The 20,814-nt window shown below is 45.2% G+C and overlaps 1 protein-coding gene across 1 annotated transcript in view; it reads right to left on the bottom strand.

Annotated features, from left to right (window-relative positions):
* Nucleotides 1-20,814, bottom strand: part of LOC309552782 (uncharacterized protein) — a gene marked incomplete at its 5' end in the record, with an annotated part of 120,690 nt that overhangs the window by 38,604 nt on the left and 61,272 nt on the right. Inside the window, one exon of the mRNA XM_082253696.1 lies at nt 6,189-6,365. Coding sequence (XP_082109822.1) covers nt 6,189-6,365 — 177 coding nt within the window. The remainder of the gene's footprint in view (nt 1-6,188; nt 6,366-20,814) is intronic.

Raw genomic sequence — 20,814 nt, 5'->3', positions numbered from 1 at the left:
AATGCCTTTAGAGCTCATCAGTTTAGAGCTAACTGCAAATGAGGGATCTAAAATTATGGCTCTCACTCTGGCCTGCGTGGCACCATATAACATGTTTTTCATTTGTGTTTGTATGTGTGCAGAATGACGGGGGTGCTTTTGTTTATTTATTCTTTTAAATTTAATTTACGCTTCTTTTATAATGTTTTATTTGCACCTAACTTTATTGCTATTGCAATGGGGCTAACAACCCCCCCCCCCCTAACAGACCACCCCTTATGTTTCCCCTGCCCTTTGTTCTGGACTGTGCTTGGCCTACTGTGCATCTGACTTTTAAATGAAAGATCCATGAATGTGGAAACACTCTGTTTCTGGATTCACACTGCACAGTTGAGATCACAGTTGAGATCATGGTGTGGATGTACCCCTGGCTTCTTCTACTCACCATTGTGAAAGCAGAAGGTGCACCACATAGCAGGGGGAGGTTTGTCAGGCAGGGTAAGGAAGGGTGGTGGTATCCAAGAGTGCCACAAAAGTGATTGAGCAGCTTTACAGCCACCCAGATTACTTTTAAATGAATTTCAGGAGCCAGCTGCATAAAATGTCTAACCTCTTCAGACTCTGAATATACCAGACGTGTCCAAAATTTTGGAGGATTAAGAAACACAGAATCAAAAACAATTTTGAGAAATATGTGTTATTCTGCTGCCTACAAGATAATTGGACACTGGCAACAAAAATAAAAAACAGTTAGCCAGTTTTCCCACTCCTATCATGCTTCAATTCCTTGATACTGTCCTAGAAGAATTAACATATTTTCTACTCAGAGAAAAGCGAAAACATTTTTTTCCTTTTATCAACATATTTTTTGCTCAGTCAATATTCCTTGTTAACTGCAGAGCCAAGAGAGCTCCATTGGCAGTTTTCCAGATCAGCTGAACTTCTGCACCACCTTTTGGACCCCACCATGATGAAGATGTTGGGTCTGCCTGTAATGTAACTGGCTTGTGGCCATCTCAAGACACCCAGAACACTGTGTTAGTTAGCCACCGATTGCAAAAATCTATGGTACCCAAATTCTCCATAGGTGACACTTTAAAAGCCTATACAGATAATCAGATAAGATTTAACAATGAATTATATCCCTAGAATTATTTCTCTCATTCTGACGTTTGTGGTAATATCTGAAATATGTGGGGCAATTCATGTTTACATGCACATGCTGTGCATATGCATTGTGGTGTCTACAGGACCAATGGGGGTGCTTTTAAATTTTTTTTAATATAATTAATTTTTCAACCTTTTTTAAAATGCTTTTTCATTTAACTTTATTTCTATCACAAGGTAGATAACAACCCCTCTATATGATAACAGGGGCAGGTGACAGGTCAAGTTTATGGAGACATCAGGGGTTTTTGAGACCCCCAATGTCTTCTCTGCCCTCCACTGCAGTAAGTCAAGCACAGATTGTGCTTGATTAGCTCATTCCCCAGCTACAGTAGCGAAGGAAGGATAGCCCTGAACCAGGAAGTGATGTAATACACATCTTTCAGGTTCATTAGTCTCAGAGGAGATTGGGGAACGGGCGTTTGCCAATCTCCACCTGCTTTCAATTGTAAGTGGATTCACTGCATTCTTAGGCCCCTTCACACGAGCGATCCGATTAGTGCGTTTTTTAGGCAGATCTGATCGGATCCCCCATGCATCCCTATGGGACAGCAGGTGACAGCGGAGACATGTCCGCTGACACCCGCTGCCATCTGCATCTGATCCTGTCCGTGAAATCCGGACGGATGGAAACCCTATTTTTCATCCGTCCACGGGATCGGATCGGATGGGATCGGATGAGAGCAGACAGGCGGTCCACTCTCATCCGATTCCCCCACAGAGATGCATGGGGCTCTGACATCTCCCTCTCCGCACACAGAGCGGAGAGGGATCTGTCACCTTCCTGCTCAGCGGGGATCTGTGTTTACGATCCCCTGCTGAGCAGCACGGATCCGCCTACGGAGGCAGACCATGTGAAAGAGCCCTTGGGCTTCCCAGAGGTACAGGAGAGCCTCAAAACCACTGCGAGTTAGTGGCACCTTTGGAGAGCAGAAAAGTGATCAAAGAAATCTAGAGCCACCAGGATCACTTCTACTTAAAAACTGATTGCTGGATGTTAAACTCTATACCAAGCTCACAGCTGCAGCAGACGTAAATTTATTTTATTACCCCTTAAAAACAAGGACCTTTGGGCTCCATTCACACTAGTACAACTTGTCAGGCAACTTGTGTGCCCTCAAGTCGCCCCAAGTCGCTTGTCATAACAAATGCAATGTAAATGAATGAGAGCCGTCTTAATATGCACTACTGAAGTTGCTCCAACTTCAGAAAAGGGTCCTGTACTACTTCAAGGCGACTTGTATCCGACTTGTGCCAATAGACTTCAATGGGAGTCGCCTTATCTTTTGTCAAGCGACTTGTTATCAGACTTTCCAGGAAGAAGAAAGAGATTAGCCAGGCATTCCCCACATTGCAGCCATGCCTACAGTTCCTATATACCATTATCTCTGCCTGGTCTGTGTGAGTGGCACTGTTTGACATAGATAAGTGGCACTGGTGGGCAGTGGCACTGGTGGACACTGATACGTGGCACTGATACATGGCACTGATGCGTGGCACTGGTGGACACTGATACGTGGCACTGATACGCAGCACTGATCCGTGGCACTGGTGGACACTGATATGTGGCCCTGATACGTGGCACTGGTGGACACTGATATGTGGCACTGGTGGACACTGATTCGTGGCACTGGTGGACACTGATTCGTGGCACTGATACGTCACACTGATATGTGGCACTGGTGGACACTGATTTGTGGCACTGATATGTGGCACTGGTGGACACTGATTCGTGGCACTGGTGGACACTGATTTGTGGCACTGATATGTGGCACTGGTGGACACTGATTCGTGGCACTGATACATGGCAGTGGTGGACACTGATACGTGGCACTGGTAGACACTGATTTGTGGCACTGGTGGACACTGATTCGTGGCACTGGTGGACACTGATTTGTGACACTGATACGTGGCACTGATATGTGGCACTGGTGGACACTGATTTGTGGCACTGATATGTGGCACTGGTGGACACTGATTCGTGGCACTGATACGTGGCACTGGTGGACACTGATTTGTGGCACTGATATGTGGCACTGATATGTGGCACTGGTGGACACTGATTCGTGGCACTGATATGTGGCACTAATACGTGGCACTGGTGGACACTGATACGTGGCACTGGTGGACACTGATTCGTGGCACTGATACGTGGCATTGATATGTGGCACTGGTGGACACTGATTTGTGGCACTGATATGTGGCACTGGTGGACACTGATTCGTGGCACTGATACGTGGCACTGATACGTGGCACTGGTGGACACTGATACGTGGCACTGGTGGACACTGATTCGTGGCACTGGTGGACACTGATTTGTGGCACTGATATGTGGCACTGGTGGACACTGATTTGTGGCACTGATATGTGGCACTGGTGGATACTGATTCGTGGCACTGATAAGTGGCACTGATACATGGCACTGGTGGACACTGATTTGTGGCACTGGTGGGCACTGATACGTGGCACTGGTGGACACTGATTCGTGGTACTGGTGGACACTGATTTGTGGTACTGGTGGTCACTGATTCGTGACACTGATACGTGGCACTGGTGGACACTGATTCGGGGCACTGATACGGGGCACTGATATGTGGTACTGGTGGACACTGATTCGTGGCACTGATACGTGGCACTGGTGGGCTCTGATTCGTCACACTGATACGTGGCACTGATATGTGGCACTGGTGGACACTGATTCGTGGCACTAATATGTGGCACTTATACGTGGCACTGGTGGACACTGATTCGTGGCACTGATACATGGCACTGGTGGGCAGTGGCACTGGTGGATACTGATATGTGGCACTGGTGGGCAGTGGCACTGGTGGACACATACGTGTCACTGGTGGGCAGTGGCACTGGTGGACACTGATTCGTGGCACTGATATGTGGCACTGATATGTGGCACTGGTGGACACTGATTTGTGGCACTGATGGACACTGATGCGTGGCACTGATACGTGGCACTGAAATGTGGAACTGGTGGACACTGATTTGTGGCACTGATACGTGGCACTGGTGGACACTGATTCGTGGCACTGATACGTGGCACTGGTGGGCAGTGGCACTGGTGGACCCTGATATGTAGCACTGGTGGGCAGTGGGACTGGTGGACACATACGTGGCACTGGCGGGCAGTGGCACTGGTGGACATGGATACGTGGCACTGGTAGACACTGATTCGTGGCACTGGTGGACAATGATTCGTGCCACTGGTGGACACTGATTTGTGGCACTGATACCTGGCACTGGTGGGCAGTGGCACTGGTGGACACTGATACGTGGCACTGGTGGGCAGTGGCACTGGTGGACACATACGTGGCACTGATGGGTAGTGGCACTGGTGGACACGGATACATGGCACTGGTAGACACTGATTCGTGGCACTGGTGGACAATGATTCGTGCCACTGGTGGACACTGATTCGTGACACTGATACGTGGCACTGATATGTGGCACTGGTGGACACTGATTTGTGGCACTGATATGTGGCACTGGTGGACACTGATTCGTGGCACTGATACGTGGCACTGGTGGACACTGATTCTTTGCACTGATACGTGGCACTGATATGTGGCACTGGTGGACACTGATTCGTGGCACTGATATGTGGCACTAATACGTGGCACTGGTGGACACTGATACGTGGCACTGGTGGACACTGATTCGTGGCACTGGTGGACACTGATTCGTGGCACTGATACGTGGCACTGATATGTGGCACTGGTGGACACTGATTTGTGGCACTGATATGTGGTACTGGTGGACACTGATTCGTGGCACTGATACGTGGCACTGATACGTGGCACTGGTGGACACTGATTCGTGGCACTGATATGTGGCACTGGTGGACACTGATTCGTGGCACTGATACGTGGCACTGATACGTGGCACTGGTGGACACTGATTCGTGGTACTGGTGGACACTGATTCGTGACCCTGATACGTGGCACTGGTGGACACTGATTCGTGGCACTGGTGGACACTGATTTGTGGCACTGATACATGGCACTGATATGTGGCACTGGTGGACACTGATTCGTGGCACTAATATGTGGCACTAATACGTGGCACTGGTGGACACTGATTCGTGGCGCTGATACATGGCACTGGTGGGCAGTGGCACTGGTGGACACTGATATGTGGCACTGGTGGGCACTGATTTGTGGCACTGATACGTGGCACTGGTGGGCAGTGGCACTGGTGGACACTGATACGTGGCACTGGTGGACACACACGTGGCACTGATGGGTAGTGGCACTGTTGAACACTGATACGTGGCACTGGTGGACAGTGGCACTGGTGGACACATACGTGGCACGGGTGGATACTGATACGTGGCACTGGTGGGCAATGAGGAAATTAGTAAAACAAAACAGAAAAGGGGAATTAGGTCACAACACATCATATTCTGATTGGCCAAATACAAAGTCGTCTATCATATAAGTCGCTTTAAACAATTCACAAGTCGCACTGAAGTCGCACTGAAGTCGCAGTAAAGTCGCGGTAAAAAGTCGCTCCGTCATGGGGTGACTTATGCTTGCGTTAGTGTGAACCGAGTCTTATAAACGTACAAAGGATTGTACAGTAGTTTAGAAATCCAGGGATTTACACAAAGACATATAAACACAGGCACATAATCAATGGGTAAGCAGAATGTTACAAAGTCCCAGATTGTTATAAAATTACACGCATCAAGTGGACTCTAATTACATCACCAAATCTCATATAATCAAAAAATGGGATGCAGTAAAAAAAACTTAAATATGCAATTAAATTGTAATAATTCACCATTTATTTGCATATTCAAGTTTTTTTTACCCAATCCCATTTTTGATTAGAGAGATATAAAGCAAACATCACATTAATGGAGAGGTCGATAGCAGATAAGTACATTGCAGTTCAGCTTTAACAAAGGGGCAAAAAGACCATTTGTCTTGAAATGACCATGTTCATAGCACAACTTTTCTTCTTTCCTATAATTTTCAATGATACTAATCTATAGTATAAAACTGAAGTTACTTATCTGTCAGTCTTACCATATTACGAAGGGCTCTCATAAAACAATTCATTAGTAATGATTTTCCTGTTTGTCTTTTTCCAATCACGCTGATCACATAGACTGGGTGGTCGTCACATTCCAAGAAACATCTCTGTACTGCAGATTCATGTAGATGTAATTGTCCAGTCTTGTTTACTGATACCAGTTGCAGAGGCTGTCCAGGGAAATTAAAGAACTAAAGTCAGAAATCTCTGCAAATATGTGGATCTGGAGTCAAATATCAAATGCTCATACCAGGGAATTTATTTTAGCTTGTCATTGTCTGCATTGGACCTCATGTACTAAAATATGTCAAGGAAGAACTTTGTGCTGCCCATAGCCACAAATAAGCTTCGCTCTTACTTTGCTTTTGCTGTAGGTTATATACTGTACACAGAAAACAATAATTGTTGGATAATGACATAGACATAAAAAATAGAATTTATGTGCAAATCTAAACTTTTTTTGTAATTAGATGCAGTATTAAACCCAAAATGTATATATTTTTTTATATTGCAGCTTACTAATACTTAGATGTAGTGGCTGCATTGCTTTACTTTTTAACCACTTTACCACCGGAGGATTTTGCTGTCTTACGTCTGGGCCACTTTTTGAGATTCGGCACTGTGCGACTTTAACTGACAATTGCGCGGTCGTGCAACGCCGTTCCCAAACAAAATGTATGCCCTTTTTTTCCCACAAACAGAGCTTTCTTTTGGTGGTATTTGATCACCTGTGTGATTTTTACTTTTTGCGCTATAAACAAAAAAAAAACGACAATTTTGAAAAAATAACAATATTTTTCACATTTTTTTATATGAAATTCCCCCCCAAAAAAATGTAAAAATCTAATTTTTTTATCATTTTAGGCCAATTTGTTTTCTGCTACATATTTTTGGTAAAAAAAATCGCAATAAGCGTATTTTGATTGGTTTGCGCAAAAGTTATTGCGTTTACTAACTAAGGGAAGGATTTCTGTCGTTTTTGGTGGGTTTTTTTTTTAACGAGTAATGGCGGCGATCTGCGATTTCTTTTGCGGGACTGCAACATTGCGGCGGACATATCGGACCCTTGACTGACATTTTTGACACTTTTGGGGTTACCAGTGACATTACTATGGTGCTATAAATATGCACTGTTACTGTAAAAATGACACTGGCAGGGAAAGGGTTAATTTTATTGGAGAGGGAGGGGTTAATGTACGCCTGGTGCTTACTGACATGTGTGGGGGGAGGTGACTATGTGACACAGGGACAGATCGCAGGTTCAGCTATGCTGAACCCTGCAATCTGACCCTGCCTGTCACTTAGGAGATCCACCCGCTTTGTTTACACAAGCGGGCGGATCTCCAGACTCGATTCCCCGATGATCGCGGAAGAGCAGCGGCGATCGCCGCTGCTCCTCCCCTGGCCCGACTCCCGCTGTGACTGAATACAGCGGGAGCGAGCCTCCGGCAGGGCACGCGCGCGTCGCCGAGAAGGGGGAGTGTCTGGCGACGTAGGTCTACGTCGTCAGACCTACAAGAGCCACTTTGCCACAGTAGAGCTCTAGTGAGCAGCGGTAAAGTGGTTAAGGGCCAATTCACACTATGTGCAGTGATCAGTGTTTTACTGCAATGTAAAATGCTGGTCAACGCTGTGACACAATGATTCCTAATGCCTCATTTCCACTGAGCGGGTCGGTTCGGGTCGGTTCGGTACGGTACGCTATTTTGAGTGTTTCCATTATGAAAGTGGCCCATACAACCGAACCAAACCGCATCATTCCTGGTCCTCCTTCAGATGTAGGGCCATAGGAAATGGTACGGTACAGTTAGGGTGGAGCTACTGGCGTCACACGATACATTCCACGGACAAGAAAACGTCAATGCTCACATCAAACGAAAAGCACAGTCCAGATAATAGTCCAGACTTGCAGTGGAAATGCTCACCTGAATAGGCCGGACCATTATAACCCTTCCAAACTGTACCAACCCGAACCGTTCCGCTCAGTGGAAACGAGGCATATGTGTCCTATTCACATTAAAACGCAGTCCGCACTTGCGCTGCAGCAATCTGTACTAAAATGAAGACATGCTGCATTTTATCCCAGCACACTGTACAGAATTGCATGACACTGTACAGCAAGGCAGCACACTGCTGTAAGTGATATGAATGAAGTGTCACTTTTTAAAATTTTTACAAAAAAAAAAAGAAAAAAAATTCCACACCACACTGCACCCTACAACAGTCGGAACAGACAGCTTCAGAACAGGTAAACACTGTGGTTTAACTGTTTGGCAGCTGTCCATTCATTGTAAATGGGCCCCTAAGCTTTTCTTTATTTTCATCCAATGATCCAGCAAGTCTGTTTTTCAATAGAACAAGCTCCACTGCAAATGTATCAGTTGGGTTGTTGAGACATACCATTTACCTATGGCAGGAGTGCTTATTTATTTATGTAAAACCTTTATCCTAAAAACAGGGATCCTCAAACTACGGCCCTCCAGATGTTGCAAACTACACATCCCATGAAGCATTGTAAAACTCTGACATTCACAGACATGACTAGGCATGATGGGAATTGTAGTTCCTGAACAACTGGAGCGCCATAGTTTGAAGACCCCTGCTAAAAGGAACAAAGAATTGTTGCTGTAACTGCAGTGTGACCTGGAGTTTGGCTTCAATTTGATTCGTAAGTGCAGGGGCGGCCCCTCCATTTGGGGCACAGGGGCGCCGCCCCCCCCATCCATGCGTCCGGCCCCCTAATCTACATGCAGGGCGCCGGAAGCATGGAGTTCAATGGGGTTTTTTTTTTTTCTGAAGCAAGTCATTAGAGCCAGAGGCTCTAACAGGCTTCAAAAAAGGGTGCCCACCCAGTTGTGTGACAATAGCGAATGAATATTCGCTATTTGTAAAACAGTAAATTATTACCCGCGCTGTGATGTGTAAATATGTGACAAGAAATATATAAAAAATAAGTTGATAAATCCTGAAGCTGCTGCTTACTAGGTAAAATACCAGAAAGAAAACTAAAAACATATAGGCAGCGCTAACAGGTTAAAACTATAATAAGTGCTATATATAAAAGTCCATATACTGTGACAAAATATTAAAATTCATATGAAATTAAGTGCATGCAAAATCATTGGATATAAGTAGGTAAAGTGCAACAATAGGTTAAATCAAGTGTCCAAAATATAACCCTATATAAAGTGCAAAATATATGAAGGTGCAGTCCAAAAAATATTCTTCCGTGGAAGCTAAGGTGCTGAAAAGGTGCTCAAAATCCAAAAAGGTGCCCAAGTGCTCTTCAGGAAAAGACCCCTTATGGGGATGCACTCACCAGATTAAGGATGTAATTGAGCCTTAGTATGATGTTTCTTGGTCAAATGAAGGGGTAAATGCAGCCTCACGGGTACATAGGATCTCCCTTGACCAGATGGATGGATAACTGCAATCTCTAATATATGGCTCCTTCTTGGTTCCTCTCCTTTCTCTCCCCAATAACGTATTAAAAGAAAGGGAAGAAGCCGAACATCGTGAAGCCCATAAGGTTTTTATTATACTCAAGATAAAAAAAGGGTACTCACAAAGGTAGCTTTTAAATTGGCATTAATCAGCATAACATGTCCCTTCACTTCCATGTCCGCTGCCGGCGTGCGGTCCGCGGGGGTTTGCAGGAAATGACGCTGTAGTGCTCCGCTATTGTCACACGGATTCTCCTCCTGGCCAATCAGGAAGTGGGTCCTGAGTAGAGATGGCCTTGCGGTTCGCCTGGCGGTCGGTTATTGGCGAATTTTGCTTGTTCGCTACCCGCCAGATTTGCGAACACATGGCGTCGTTCGCGGCGGCCATATTAGTTTACATTGGGGAGAACTATGACCCATGACACAGCCGTCAGGTGGAACGGGACAGCCAATTGAAACATTCCAGCACATGGACATGCCCCCTACCCTATAAATAGACCTGAGCTGACGGCCATTTCACATTCCGCTTTCTGCCAGTGTAGGGAGAGGTCTGCTGTGCTCATGAGGGAGAGTTTGTTAGACACATATAGCGCTGTGAAGATCCACAAATTCCTTTTCAGGGCTGGTATTTCGGTATAGGTCTACTAGTATCTTTTCAGTTTAGGGGCAGGTATCCAGTCGTTGCTTTAGGGGCAGTTAGAGATCGGCTGCAGTCACACAAATCGCTCTGTTAATGTCCACAAAAGTCCTTTTCAGGGCTGGTATTTCGGTATAGGTCCAGTCTCTCTTCAGTATAGGGACAGGTATCCAGTCTGTGCTTTAGGGGCAGTTAGAGATCGTCATCTGCAGTGACACAAATCGCTCTGTTAATGTCCACAAAAGTCATTTAAAGGGCTGCAATGTCGGTATAGGTCTATTACAGTCTCTTCAGTATAGGGACAGGTATCCAGTCTGTGCTTTAGGAGCAGTTAGAGATCGTCAGCAGTGACACAAATCGCTCTGTTAATGTCCACAAAAGTCATTTAAAGGGCTGCAATGTCGGTATAGGTCTATTACAGTCTTTTCAGTATAGGGACAGGTATCCCGTCTGTGCTTTAGGGGCAGTTAGAGATTGTCAGCAGTGACACAAATTGCTCTGTTAATGTCCACAAAAGTAATTTAAAGGGCTGCAAATGTTTTGGTATTGCTGTGCAGTGCACTAAAAAGGGGGGGGTAATCCACAGTATAATATACTTTGTAGAAAGCATATTATAGTGGATTAGTAGTATTATTGTGCACTGTGCAGCATTGTGACAGGTGTGGTGGTGACTGAGCGTTTCTGCAGCAATGCTACACACAGTGACAAAAGCACTTATAATGTATTATAATTGGTGTGATAGACCAATTGCCCCCCCCCCCCCAATACCACATATTGAAGTGGGGTGTTATCTGAGTATACTTTTACATGTTTATTTGTGTCCTGCAACAATATTGCCTCTTTTGCTGCGTTAAGTCTGATACACAGTGCCAAACTCACTGGCCAATTTTTTTGAACTGCTGTGATAGACCAGTGGCCCCCCAATACCACATATTGAAGTGGGGTGTTATTTAACAGTATAATTTTCTAAGAGTGTATTTTAGTCCTGCAAAAATTTGGCCTCTTGCTGTGTAAACAGTGCTACACACAGTGAAAACAGTTACTGGCCAATTATTTGTAGAACTGTTGTAATAAACCTGTGGCCCCCCCAATACCACATATTGAAGTGGGGTGTTATCTGAGTAAACTTTTACAAGTGTATTTGTGTCCTGCAACAATATTGCCTCTTTTGCTGTGTTAAGTCTGGTACACACAGTGCCAAACTCACTGGCCAATTTTTTGAACTGGTGTGATACACCAATGGCCCCCCAATACCACATATTGAAGTGGGTGTTATTTAACAGTATACTTTTATAAGATTGTATTTTAGTCCTGAAAAAATTTGGCCTATTTTGCTGTGTTAACTGTGCTACACACAGTCACAACAGTTACTGGCCAATTATTTGTAGAACTGGCGGACTGACGGACCGGCAGATAGGGAGGAGAGGCAGACAGAACTTGCATTGCACAAGAGGTACAAAGCAAACTGCAAATGTATCAGGAGCGAGCCATCAACCATGTACAGTGTGGGCTTTTTTTAATGTGTCTGTTGCTGAAAACAGTGTTGCCATTTTCATCCTTTGCAGTCAACGCATAAGTCGTGGTAAGCCCAACACTCACCTAGGAACCACCGCCTTAAGAAGGCACCTGAAATCCCATCACCAAGCCCAGTGAGAGCAGCACCGTCAGAACCCACAAAGCCACACTCCAGGCTCTCACAGTCCAGCCTCTTCTCCTTCTCCTGTTTCCTCACAGTTGTCCAACATTCCACCTTCCATGATCCTGCCGTCACGTTGTTCTGGAAAAAGGCAAGCTTCTGTGGCTCAAATGTTGGAGCATAAAAAAAGGTGTCCGACTACATCGGGTTAACGGCTGATGTGGACGCTCTGAGGAATGATGAACCCCTGGACTACTGGGTGGGCAGGCTTGACCTTTGGCCAGAGCTTGCACAATTTGCAATGGAACTGTTGGCTTGCCCCCCTGTCCAGTGTCCTGTACGAAAGAACGTTCAGCGCAGCAGGGGGGATCGTGACCGATAAGCGCACTCGCCTAGCTCATGACAATGTAGACTACCTCACATTTATAAAAGTGAATGAGGCATGTATCTCTGAGGAATTCAACACATGTGACCATTAGACCATGTTTCATTGAAATTCCTCATCACAGGCCACAAATATCTGCCAGACCGTCATCCACCCACAACAATTCCTGGTCCTTGTCTTCGCTAAATACAGCGGCATAAAAGGCATTTCATGTCCATTGAATGGCTAATTTTTGGGGCCTATACAGGCCGACACTTACTGTACTGTATACTGTGAATGCCTAATGTACCTCCAGTCATCAAAAACACTACGTTCTTTGCTGTCAGTTCAAACCATGTGAGCTAATTTTTGGATTCTATACAGGCCGACACTTACTTCTGTATACTGTGTGAATGGGGAATGCCTATTGTACCTCTAGCCATCAAATACTAAGTTCTTGCTGTAAATTAAACCCATGTGAGCTAATTTTTGGGGCCTATACAGGCCGACCCTTCTGTATACTGTGAACGCCTGCTGTACCTCTAGCCATCAAATACTAAATTCTTTGCTGTCAGTTAAACCCATGTGAGCTAATTTTTTCAGCCTATACAGGCCGACACTTACTTCTGTATACTGTGAATGCCTACTGTACCTCCAGCCATCAAATACTACGTTCTTTGCTGTCAGTTCAACCCATGTGAGCTAATTTTTTCAGCCTATACAGGCCGACACTTAATTCTGTATACTGTGAATGCCTACTGTACTCATACAAAAACGTGATGCGCCAAACATACACAATTCAAAAAAGTGACAGATGAATAAATGGATAATAATAATAAACACATCCAGTTCATAAAGCACACGATAGTGCTCGTGCTCGAATCCAATAATAATCAAAGTGTCCCAGTGTACAACTAAATGTGATCCAGTGATGATAAATATATTGTGGACACCAATATGTGAATCCCTCCACCAAATGGATTAGCCTCTCACCTTCCTGCCAGACCCAAATGGGCCAGCGATCGCATATATCACGGATATAAGACTCCAGGAAAGGGCCTCCCTGTTATTCAGCTCCGGGGATTCCGGGACCAATGTCTGCATGCATTGTTGCCCTTGAACCATTTAAACTTTTACGTTTGGCTTCTTCAGGCGATTCCAACCAACAGATCTTAACCATGCAAATGTCAGGAAAATCTTCTCTACCTTGTTTGGCATCCCTCCTGGCTGACACAACTATTATTTAATGCCTACTGTACCTCCAGCCATCAAATACACTACGTTCTTTGCTGTCAGTTAAACCCATGTGGGCTAATTACTGGGGCCTATACAGGCCGATACTTACTTCTGTATACTGTGTGAATGCCTAATGTACCTCTAGCCATCAAATACTACGTTCTTTGTTGTCAGTTCAACCCATGTGAGCTAATTTTTGGGGCCTATACAGGCCAACACTTCTGTATCCTGTGAACGCCTACTGTACCGCTACCCATCAAATACTAAGTTCTTTGCTGTCAGTTAAACCCATGTGAGCTAATTTTTGCAGCCTATACAGCCCGCTACTTACTTCTGTATACTGTGTGAATGCCTAATGTACCTCTAGCCATCAAATACTAAGTTCTTTGCTGTCAGTTCAACCCATGTGAGCACATTTTTGGGGCCTATACAGGCTGACACTTCTGTATCCTGTGAAGGCCTACTGTACCTCTAGCCATCAAATACTAAGTTCTTTGCTGTCAATTAAACCCATGTGAGCTAATTTTTGCAGCCTATACAGGCTGACACTTACTTCTGTATACTGTGAATGCCTACTGTACCTCCAGCCATCAAATACTACGTTCTTTGCTGTCAGTTCAACCCATGTGAGCTAATTTTTGGAGCCTATACAGGCCGATACTTAGTTCTGTATACTGTGAATGCCTACTGTACCTCCAGCCATCAAATACTACGTTCTTTGCTGTCAGTTCAACCCATGTGAGCTAATTTTTGGAGCCTATACAGGCCGACACTTACTTCTGTATACTGTGAATGCCTACTGTACCTCCAGCCATCAAATACACTTCGTTCTTTGCTGTCAGTTAAACCCATGTGAGCTAATTTTTGCAGCCTATACAGGCGGACACTTACTTCTGTATCCTGTGTGAATACCTAATGTACCTCTAGCCATCAAATACTAAGTTCTTTGCTGTCAGTTAAACCCATGTGAGCTAATTTTTGCAGCCTATACAGGCTGACACTTACTTCTGTATACTGTGAATGCCTACTGTACCTCCAGCCATCAAATACTACGTTCTTTGCTGTCAGTTCAACCCATGTGAGCTAATTTTTGGAGCCTATACAGGCCGACACTTACTTCTGTATACTGTGAATGCCTACTGTACCTCCAGCCATCAAATACACTACGTTCTTTGCTGTCAGTTAAACCCATGTGGGCTAATTTTTGGGGCCTATACAGCCCGCTACTTACTTCTGTATACTGTGTGAATGCCTAATGTACCTCTAGCCATCAAATACTAAGTTCTTTGCTGTCAGTTCAACCCATGTGAGCACATTTTTGGGGCCTATACAGGCTGACACTTCTGTATCCTGTGAAGGCCTACTGTACCTCTAGCCATCAAATACTAAGTTCTTTGCTGTCAGTTAAACCCATGTGAGCTAATTTTTGCAGCCTATACAAGCCGACACTTACTTCTGTATACTGTGAATGCCTACTGTACCTCCAGCCATCAAATACTACGTTCTTTGCTGTCAGTTCAACCCATGTGAGCTAATTTTTGGAGCCTATACAGGCCGATACTTAGTTCTGTATACTGTGAATGCCTACTGTACCTCCAGCCATCAAATACTACGTTCTTTGCTGTCAGTTCAACCCATGTGAGCTAATTTTTGGAGCCTATACAGGCCGACACTTACTTCTGTATACTGTGAATGCCTACTGTACCTCCAGCCATCAAATACACTTCGTTCTTTGCTGTCAGTTAAACCCATGTGAGCTAATTTTTGCAGCCTATACAGGCGGACACTTACTTCTGTATCCTGTGTGAATGCCTAATGTACCTCTAGCCATCAAATACTAAGTTCTTTGCTGTCAGTTAAACCCATGTGAGCTAATTTTTGCAGCCTATACAGGCTGACACTTACTTCTGTATACTGTGAATGCCTACTGTACCTCCAGCCATCAAATACTACGTTCTTTGCTGTCAGTTCAACCCATGTGAGCTAATTTTTGGAGCCTATACAGGCCGACACTTACTTCTGTATACTGTGAATGCCTACTGTACCTCCAGCCATCAAATACACTACGTTCTTTGCTGTCAGTTAAACCCATGTGGGCTAATTTTTGGGGCCTATACAGCCCGCTACTTACTTCTGTATACTGTGTGAATGCCTAATGTACCTCTAGCTATCAAATACTAAGTTCTTTGCTGTCAGTTCAACCCATGTGAGCACATTTTTGGGGCCTATACAGGCTGACACTTCTGTATCCTGTGAAGGCCTACTGTACCTCTAGCCATCAAATACTAAGTTCTTTGCTGTCAGTTAAACCCATGTGAGCTAATTTTTGCAGCCTATACAGGCCGACACTTACTTCTGTATACTGTGAATGCCTACTGTACCTCCAGCCATCAAATACTACGTTCTTTGCTGTCAGTTCAACCCATGTGAGCTAATTTTTGGAGCCTATACAGGCCGATACTTAGTTCTGTATACTGTGAATGCCTACTGTACCTCCAGCCATCAAATACTACGTTCTTTGCTGTCAGTTCAACCCATGTGAGCTAATTTTTGGAGCCTATACAGGCCGACACTTACTTCTGTATACTGTGAATGCCTACTGTACCTCCAGCCATCAAATACACTTCGTTCTTTGCTGTCAGTTAAACCCATGTGAGCTAATTTTTGCAGCCTATACAGGCGGACACTTACTTCTGTATCCTGTGTGAATGCCTAATGTACCTCTAGCCATCAAATACTACATTCTTTGCTGTCAGTTAAACCCATGTGGGCTAATTTTTTGGGCCAATGCTGGCCGACACTTACTTCTGTATCCTGTGAATGCCTAATGTACCTTCAGCCACAGAATACTACGTTCTTAGCTGTCATGTAAATGCATGTGGGCTAATTTTTGGGGCCTGGAATGGCCGACACTTACTTCTTTATCACGTGAATGCCTAATTTTTCTGACTGGAATTGAAAATCAATGGGTCTGTAAAGGTTCTGCCGAATTGTGGAAAGGATGCGGACCCATTTTACAGATGTGTGAATGGACCCTATATGTATAAGACATGTATTTACCAGCTGCTGTCAGTTTTGGCTGATTTATGAAAAAAATATATATATTTTGCTGTAAAAAAAGCATTCTCCTGTACTATGCCCGCAAACCCTGCATTCTCCTGCACCATGCCCGCAGACCCTGCATTCTCCTGTACTATGCCCGCAGCCCCGCATTCTCCTGCACCATGCCCACAGACCCTGCATTCTCCTGTACTATGCCCGCAGCCCCGCATTCTCCTGCACCACGCCCGCAGACCCTGCATTCTCTTGTACTATGCCCGCAGACCCTGCATTCTACTGTACTATGCCGCAGCCCTGCATTCTCCTGTACCATGCCCGCAGACCCTGCATTCTCCTGTACTATGCCCGCAGCCCCACATTCTCCTGCACCATGCCCGCAGACCCTGCATTCTCCTGTACTATGCCCGCAGCCCTGCATTCTCCTGTACTATGCCCGCAGCCCTGCATTCTCCTGTACCATGCCCACAGCCCGGCATTCTCCTGCACCATGCCCGCAGACCCTGCATTCTCCTGTACTATGCCCGCAGACCCTGCATTCTACTGTACTATGCCGCAGCCCTGCATTCTCCTGTACCATGCCCGCAGACCCTGCATTCTCCTGTACTATGCCCGCAGCCCCACATTCTCCTGCACCATGCCCGCAGACCCTGCATTCTCCTGTACTATGCCCGCAGCCCTGCATTCTCCTGTACTATGCCCGCAGCCCTGCATTCTCCTGTACCATGCCCGCAGCCCCGCATTCTCCTGCACCATGCCCGCAGACCCTGCATTCTCCTGTACTATGCCGCAGCCCTGCATTCTCCTGTACCATGCCCGCAGCCCCGCATTCTCATGTATCATGTCCGCAGCCCCGCATTCTCCTGCACCATGCTGGCAGACCCTGCATTCTCCTGTACTATGCCCGCAGACCCTGCATTCTCCTGTACTATGCCTGCAGCCCTGCATTCTCCTGTACCATGCCTACAGCCCTGCATTCTTCTGTACCATGCCCGCAGCACTGCATTCTCCTGTACCATGCCCGCAGCACTGCATTCTCCTGTACCATGCCTACAGCCCTGCATTCTTCCGTACCATGCCCGCAGCACTGCATTCTCCTGTACCATGTCCGCAGCCCTGCATTCTCCCGTACCATGTCCGCCACCCTACGTTCTTCTGTACTATGCCTGCAGCCCTGCATTCTCCTGTACCATGCCTACAGCCCCGCATTCTTCTGTACCATGCCCGCAGCCCTGCATTCTTCTGTACCATGCCTGCAGCCCTGCATTCTTCTGTACCATGCCCGCAGCCCTGCATTCTCCTGTACCATGTCCGCAGCACTGCATTCTCCTATACCATGCCCGCAGCACTGCATTCTCCTGTACCATGTCCGCCACCCTGCGTTCTTCTGTACCATGCCCGCAGCCCTGCATTCTCCTGTACCATGTCCGCCACCCTGCGTTCTTCTGTACCATTCCCCCAGCCCTGCAGGGCACTGTGGCACTATAGACAGTAGAAAGCCTGGTGTGCTCATCTGCCCAGTGTCTACTGCTCTGTCCTGCTCCCGCTGTCACTCCGTACACACTCACACCCTTCTGACTGCTTTCATAGTCCTATAGAATGTGGGGGCCTCTTGGAGGGTGTGAATTTTTTTTTTTTTTTTGGGGGGGGGGGGCAGAATTTCATTCTCGGACCCAGGCAGCACAATGTCTTGGGCCAGCCCTGCATGGAGCACCAGCCGCCACTGTGTTAGTGTATCTAAATCTGCTAGTACATACTCTTCTCCCCCCAAGACTGACAATGCTGCTGTATAAAGGTGTCTCTGTTGCTCCTTCATCAAAAGTGTAGACACTCCAATACAGAAGGTGTATTACCTGCCAGATCACTAGGTGAAAACAGAGGGGAAAACCATAAAAAAAGAAAATGAATGCAGCCACCACAGCTAATATATAGTATTCTGTAATATGTTACATTTTTGATTTTGGGTTAATTACTGCTTTAAATTTTGACCCACCTTTGCCTAACCACCAGGTCTCCCTATAGCTTCTTCAATGGATCACGTTGGTGACTAACTGGAAGGGGAAGGTGAAAGTATTAGTGAAAGCTCATCTTTTGCAGGAAAAGTTGAGAATGAGGGCTCGTTCACACCATAAACCTGTGTATTCCTGTGCGATTCACATGCAATCTGGGTGCAGTGCGATTAGTTTGAATTGCCTGAAATTGTGCTGGACCGCAGCAAAAGTAGTAAACGTACTTTTTAATAAAATGCAGAGCAACCGGATTGCATGGTAATCTCATTTGTTAATATCTGGAAATTCACGAATGGTTCTAATCTGCTGTTTTTCCTAAACTTAACCTCTCTACATGCATTTTGTCATCATATCTTTGCTTTGATCGTCTCCATGTTGTAACAGTTTTAATTTAAAGCTGATCTAAAGAGGAGAGGGCAGTGTCTCTGACCCAGATGTAAAGGGGACTTTGATGGTGATTCTTGCGTAAGTGGACTCTGGTGTAAGGGGAGACAATGATTAAGCACACAGTCAGTGTGTGAAACGCGTCTACCTTTTCACGATTGTCATAATTTGGATGTCCAGTCAATAAATCTGGATTTTGACTCAACCTGGAGTGCTGCCAATTCCTTTTCCTTTATCAAGTTTTCACGGAGGCGAGCCGGGGCATGCACCTGTGTGAGTCATCAGACAATTACACCACTTTGAGCAGTGAGTCCTTGTCTCTTTAAGGGGAGACACTGATGAGCTCAATTTTATTTTTTGCTTTGTTTTACTGAACTTATTTTTTCTCTTTCAAATCATATCATGTTGATATCATTAAAAAAAAAAAAAAAAACTCCAAGTAAAACTTTATCAATTAATTTCAATTTGATATTTTTATTTATAAAATTGATTTGTTTTTCTTGGCCCACATATATTGGTAAAATATACTATGTGGCCCTCTTACTGAAAAGTTTGAAGACCCCTGTCTTAGGCTGACAACATTGCTCATCTATAAATACTGTATAGCAGGGCTTTTTTTCTCAGAGAGTAGGTGCAGGAACTCCCCACTTGTCCCCCCCCCACCCACCCCCAAACACATACTTTGGTCCCACTTCCTGCCCACCTCCCAGTGCCGCCGCTTTTAGAGAACAGAGAACCAAGTATCATTCTGTGGTGCTAAGAAATCTGTATGGACCTTGTTAAATAAAATAAGAAAATTAGCAAAATAGATCCCCTGCAGCCAGCAACAATAGACCCCCCCTGAAACATGAGATCACCCACACAGCAATGCCCCCCCCCCCCCAACAAAATACCACCCCAGCAACAACAGACCTCCAGCAGCAACATTAGATTCTCCAGCAGCCAGCAACAATAGACCTCTCTCTCAACAGTAGATCCCTCCTAGCAACAACTGACTCCCCGGAAATATAAGATCCCTCCCAGCAGTAAAAGATCCTTCTCCAGCAACAATAGACCCCCATGCAAAGATAGATCCCCACTAGAGACAATAGATCACCCAGCAGCCATCATCAATAGACCGTGCACCCCTTGCACTTAAATACATTCAGTATTGGAGGTGGAGGAACTGCATTCCCCCTGAAAAAAAAGCCCTGCTGTATAGTGAGAAAAAAAAAAGAAAACCAATGCAGCCACTATACCTAAGGACAGCTAAGATGCAACATATTAACTACTCCCAGTCTGGGCCAATTCTGATGCATTAAACATCTTTTTTTGCTTGAAAATTACTTAGAACCCCCCAATCATTGTATATTTTTTTGAAGCGAAGGCCCTGGAGAGAAAATGGTGGATGTTGCATATTTTTATGTCACACAGTATTTGCGCAGAGGTTTTTCAAACACAACTTTTTGGAAAAAAATACACTTTAATAATTTTTAATGCACAAAAACACAATATAACACCAAATGTTTTGGTAAAGGATAAAAGATAATTTTTAAGATAATGTTGAGTAAATAGATACATGTCACACTATAAAATTGCTTCCGCCCCTAAATTGGTACCAAACTACAGTACCTAAAAATCCCCATAGGTGACATTTTAAAAGCCTTTACAGGTTACCAGTTTATGGTTATACTGGAGATCTGGAGCTAGAATTATTGCTCTCACTCTAAAATTTGCGGCAATACCTCACATGTTTGGTGCGCTTACCGTTTACATATGCGTGCGGGAGTGGCGCATGGGTTCGTATTTGTGCGTGAGCATGTGCGGACAGGGGCGCTTTAACATTTTTTTTTTTTTCATTCTATTTTTTATTT

Source organism: Pelophylax lessonae (assembly GCF_965119305.1).
Source record: "Pelophylax lessonae genome assembly, chromosome: 4".
NCBI lineage: Eukaryota > Metazoa > Chordata > Amphibia > Anura > Ranidae > Pelophylax > Pelophylax lessonae.
This window is presented reverse-complemented; position numbering and strand designations above follow the sequence as displayed.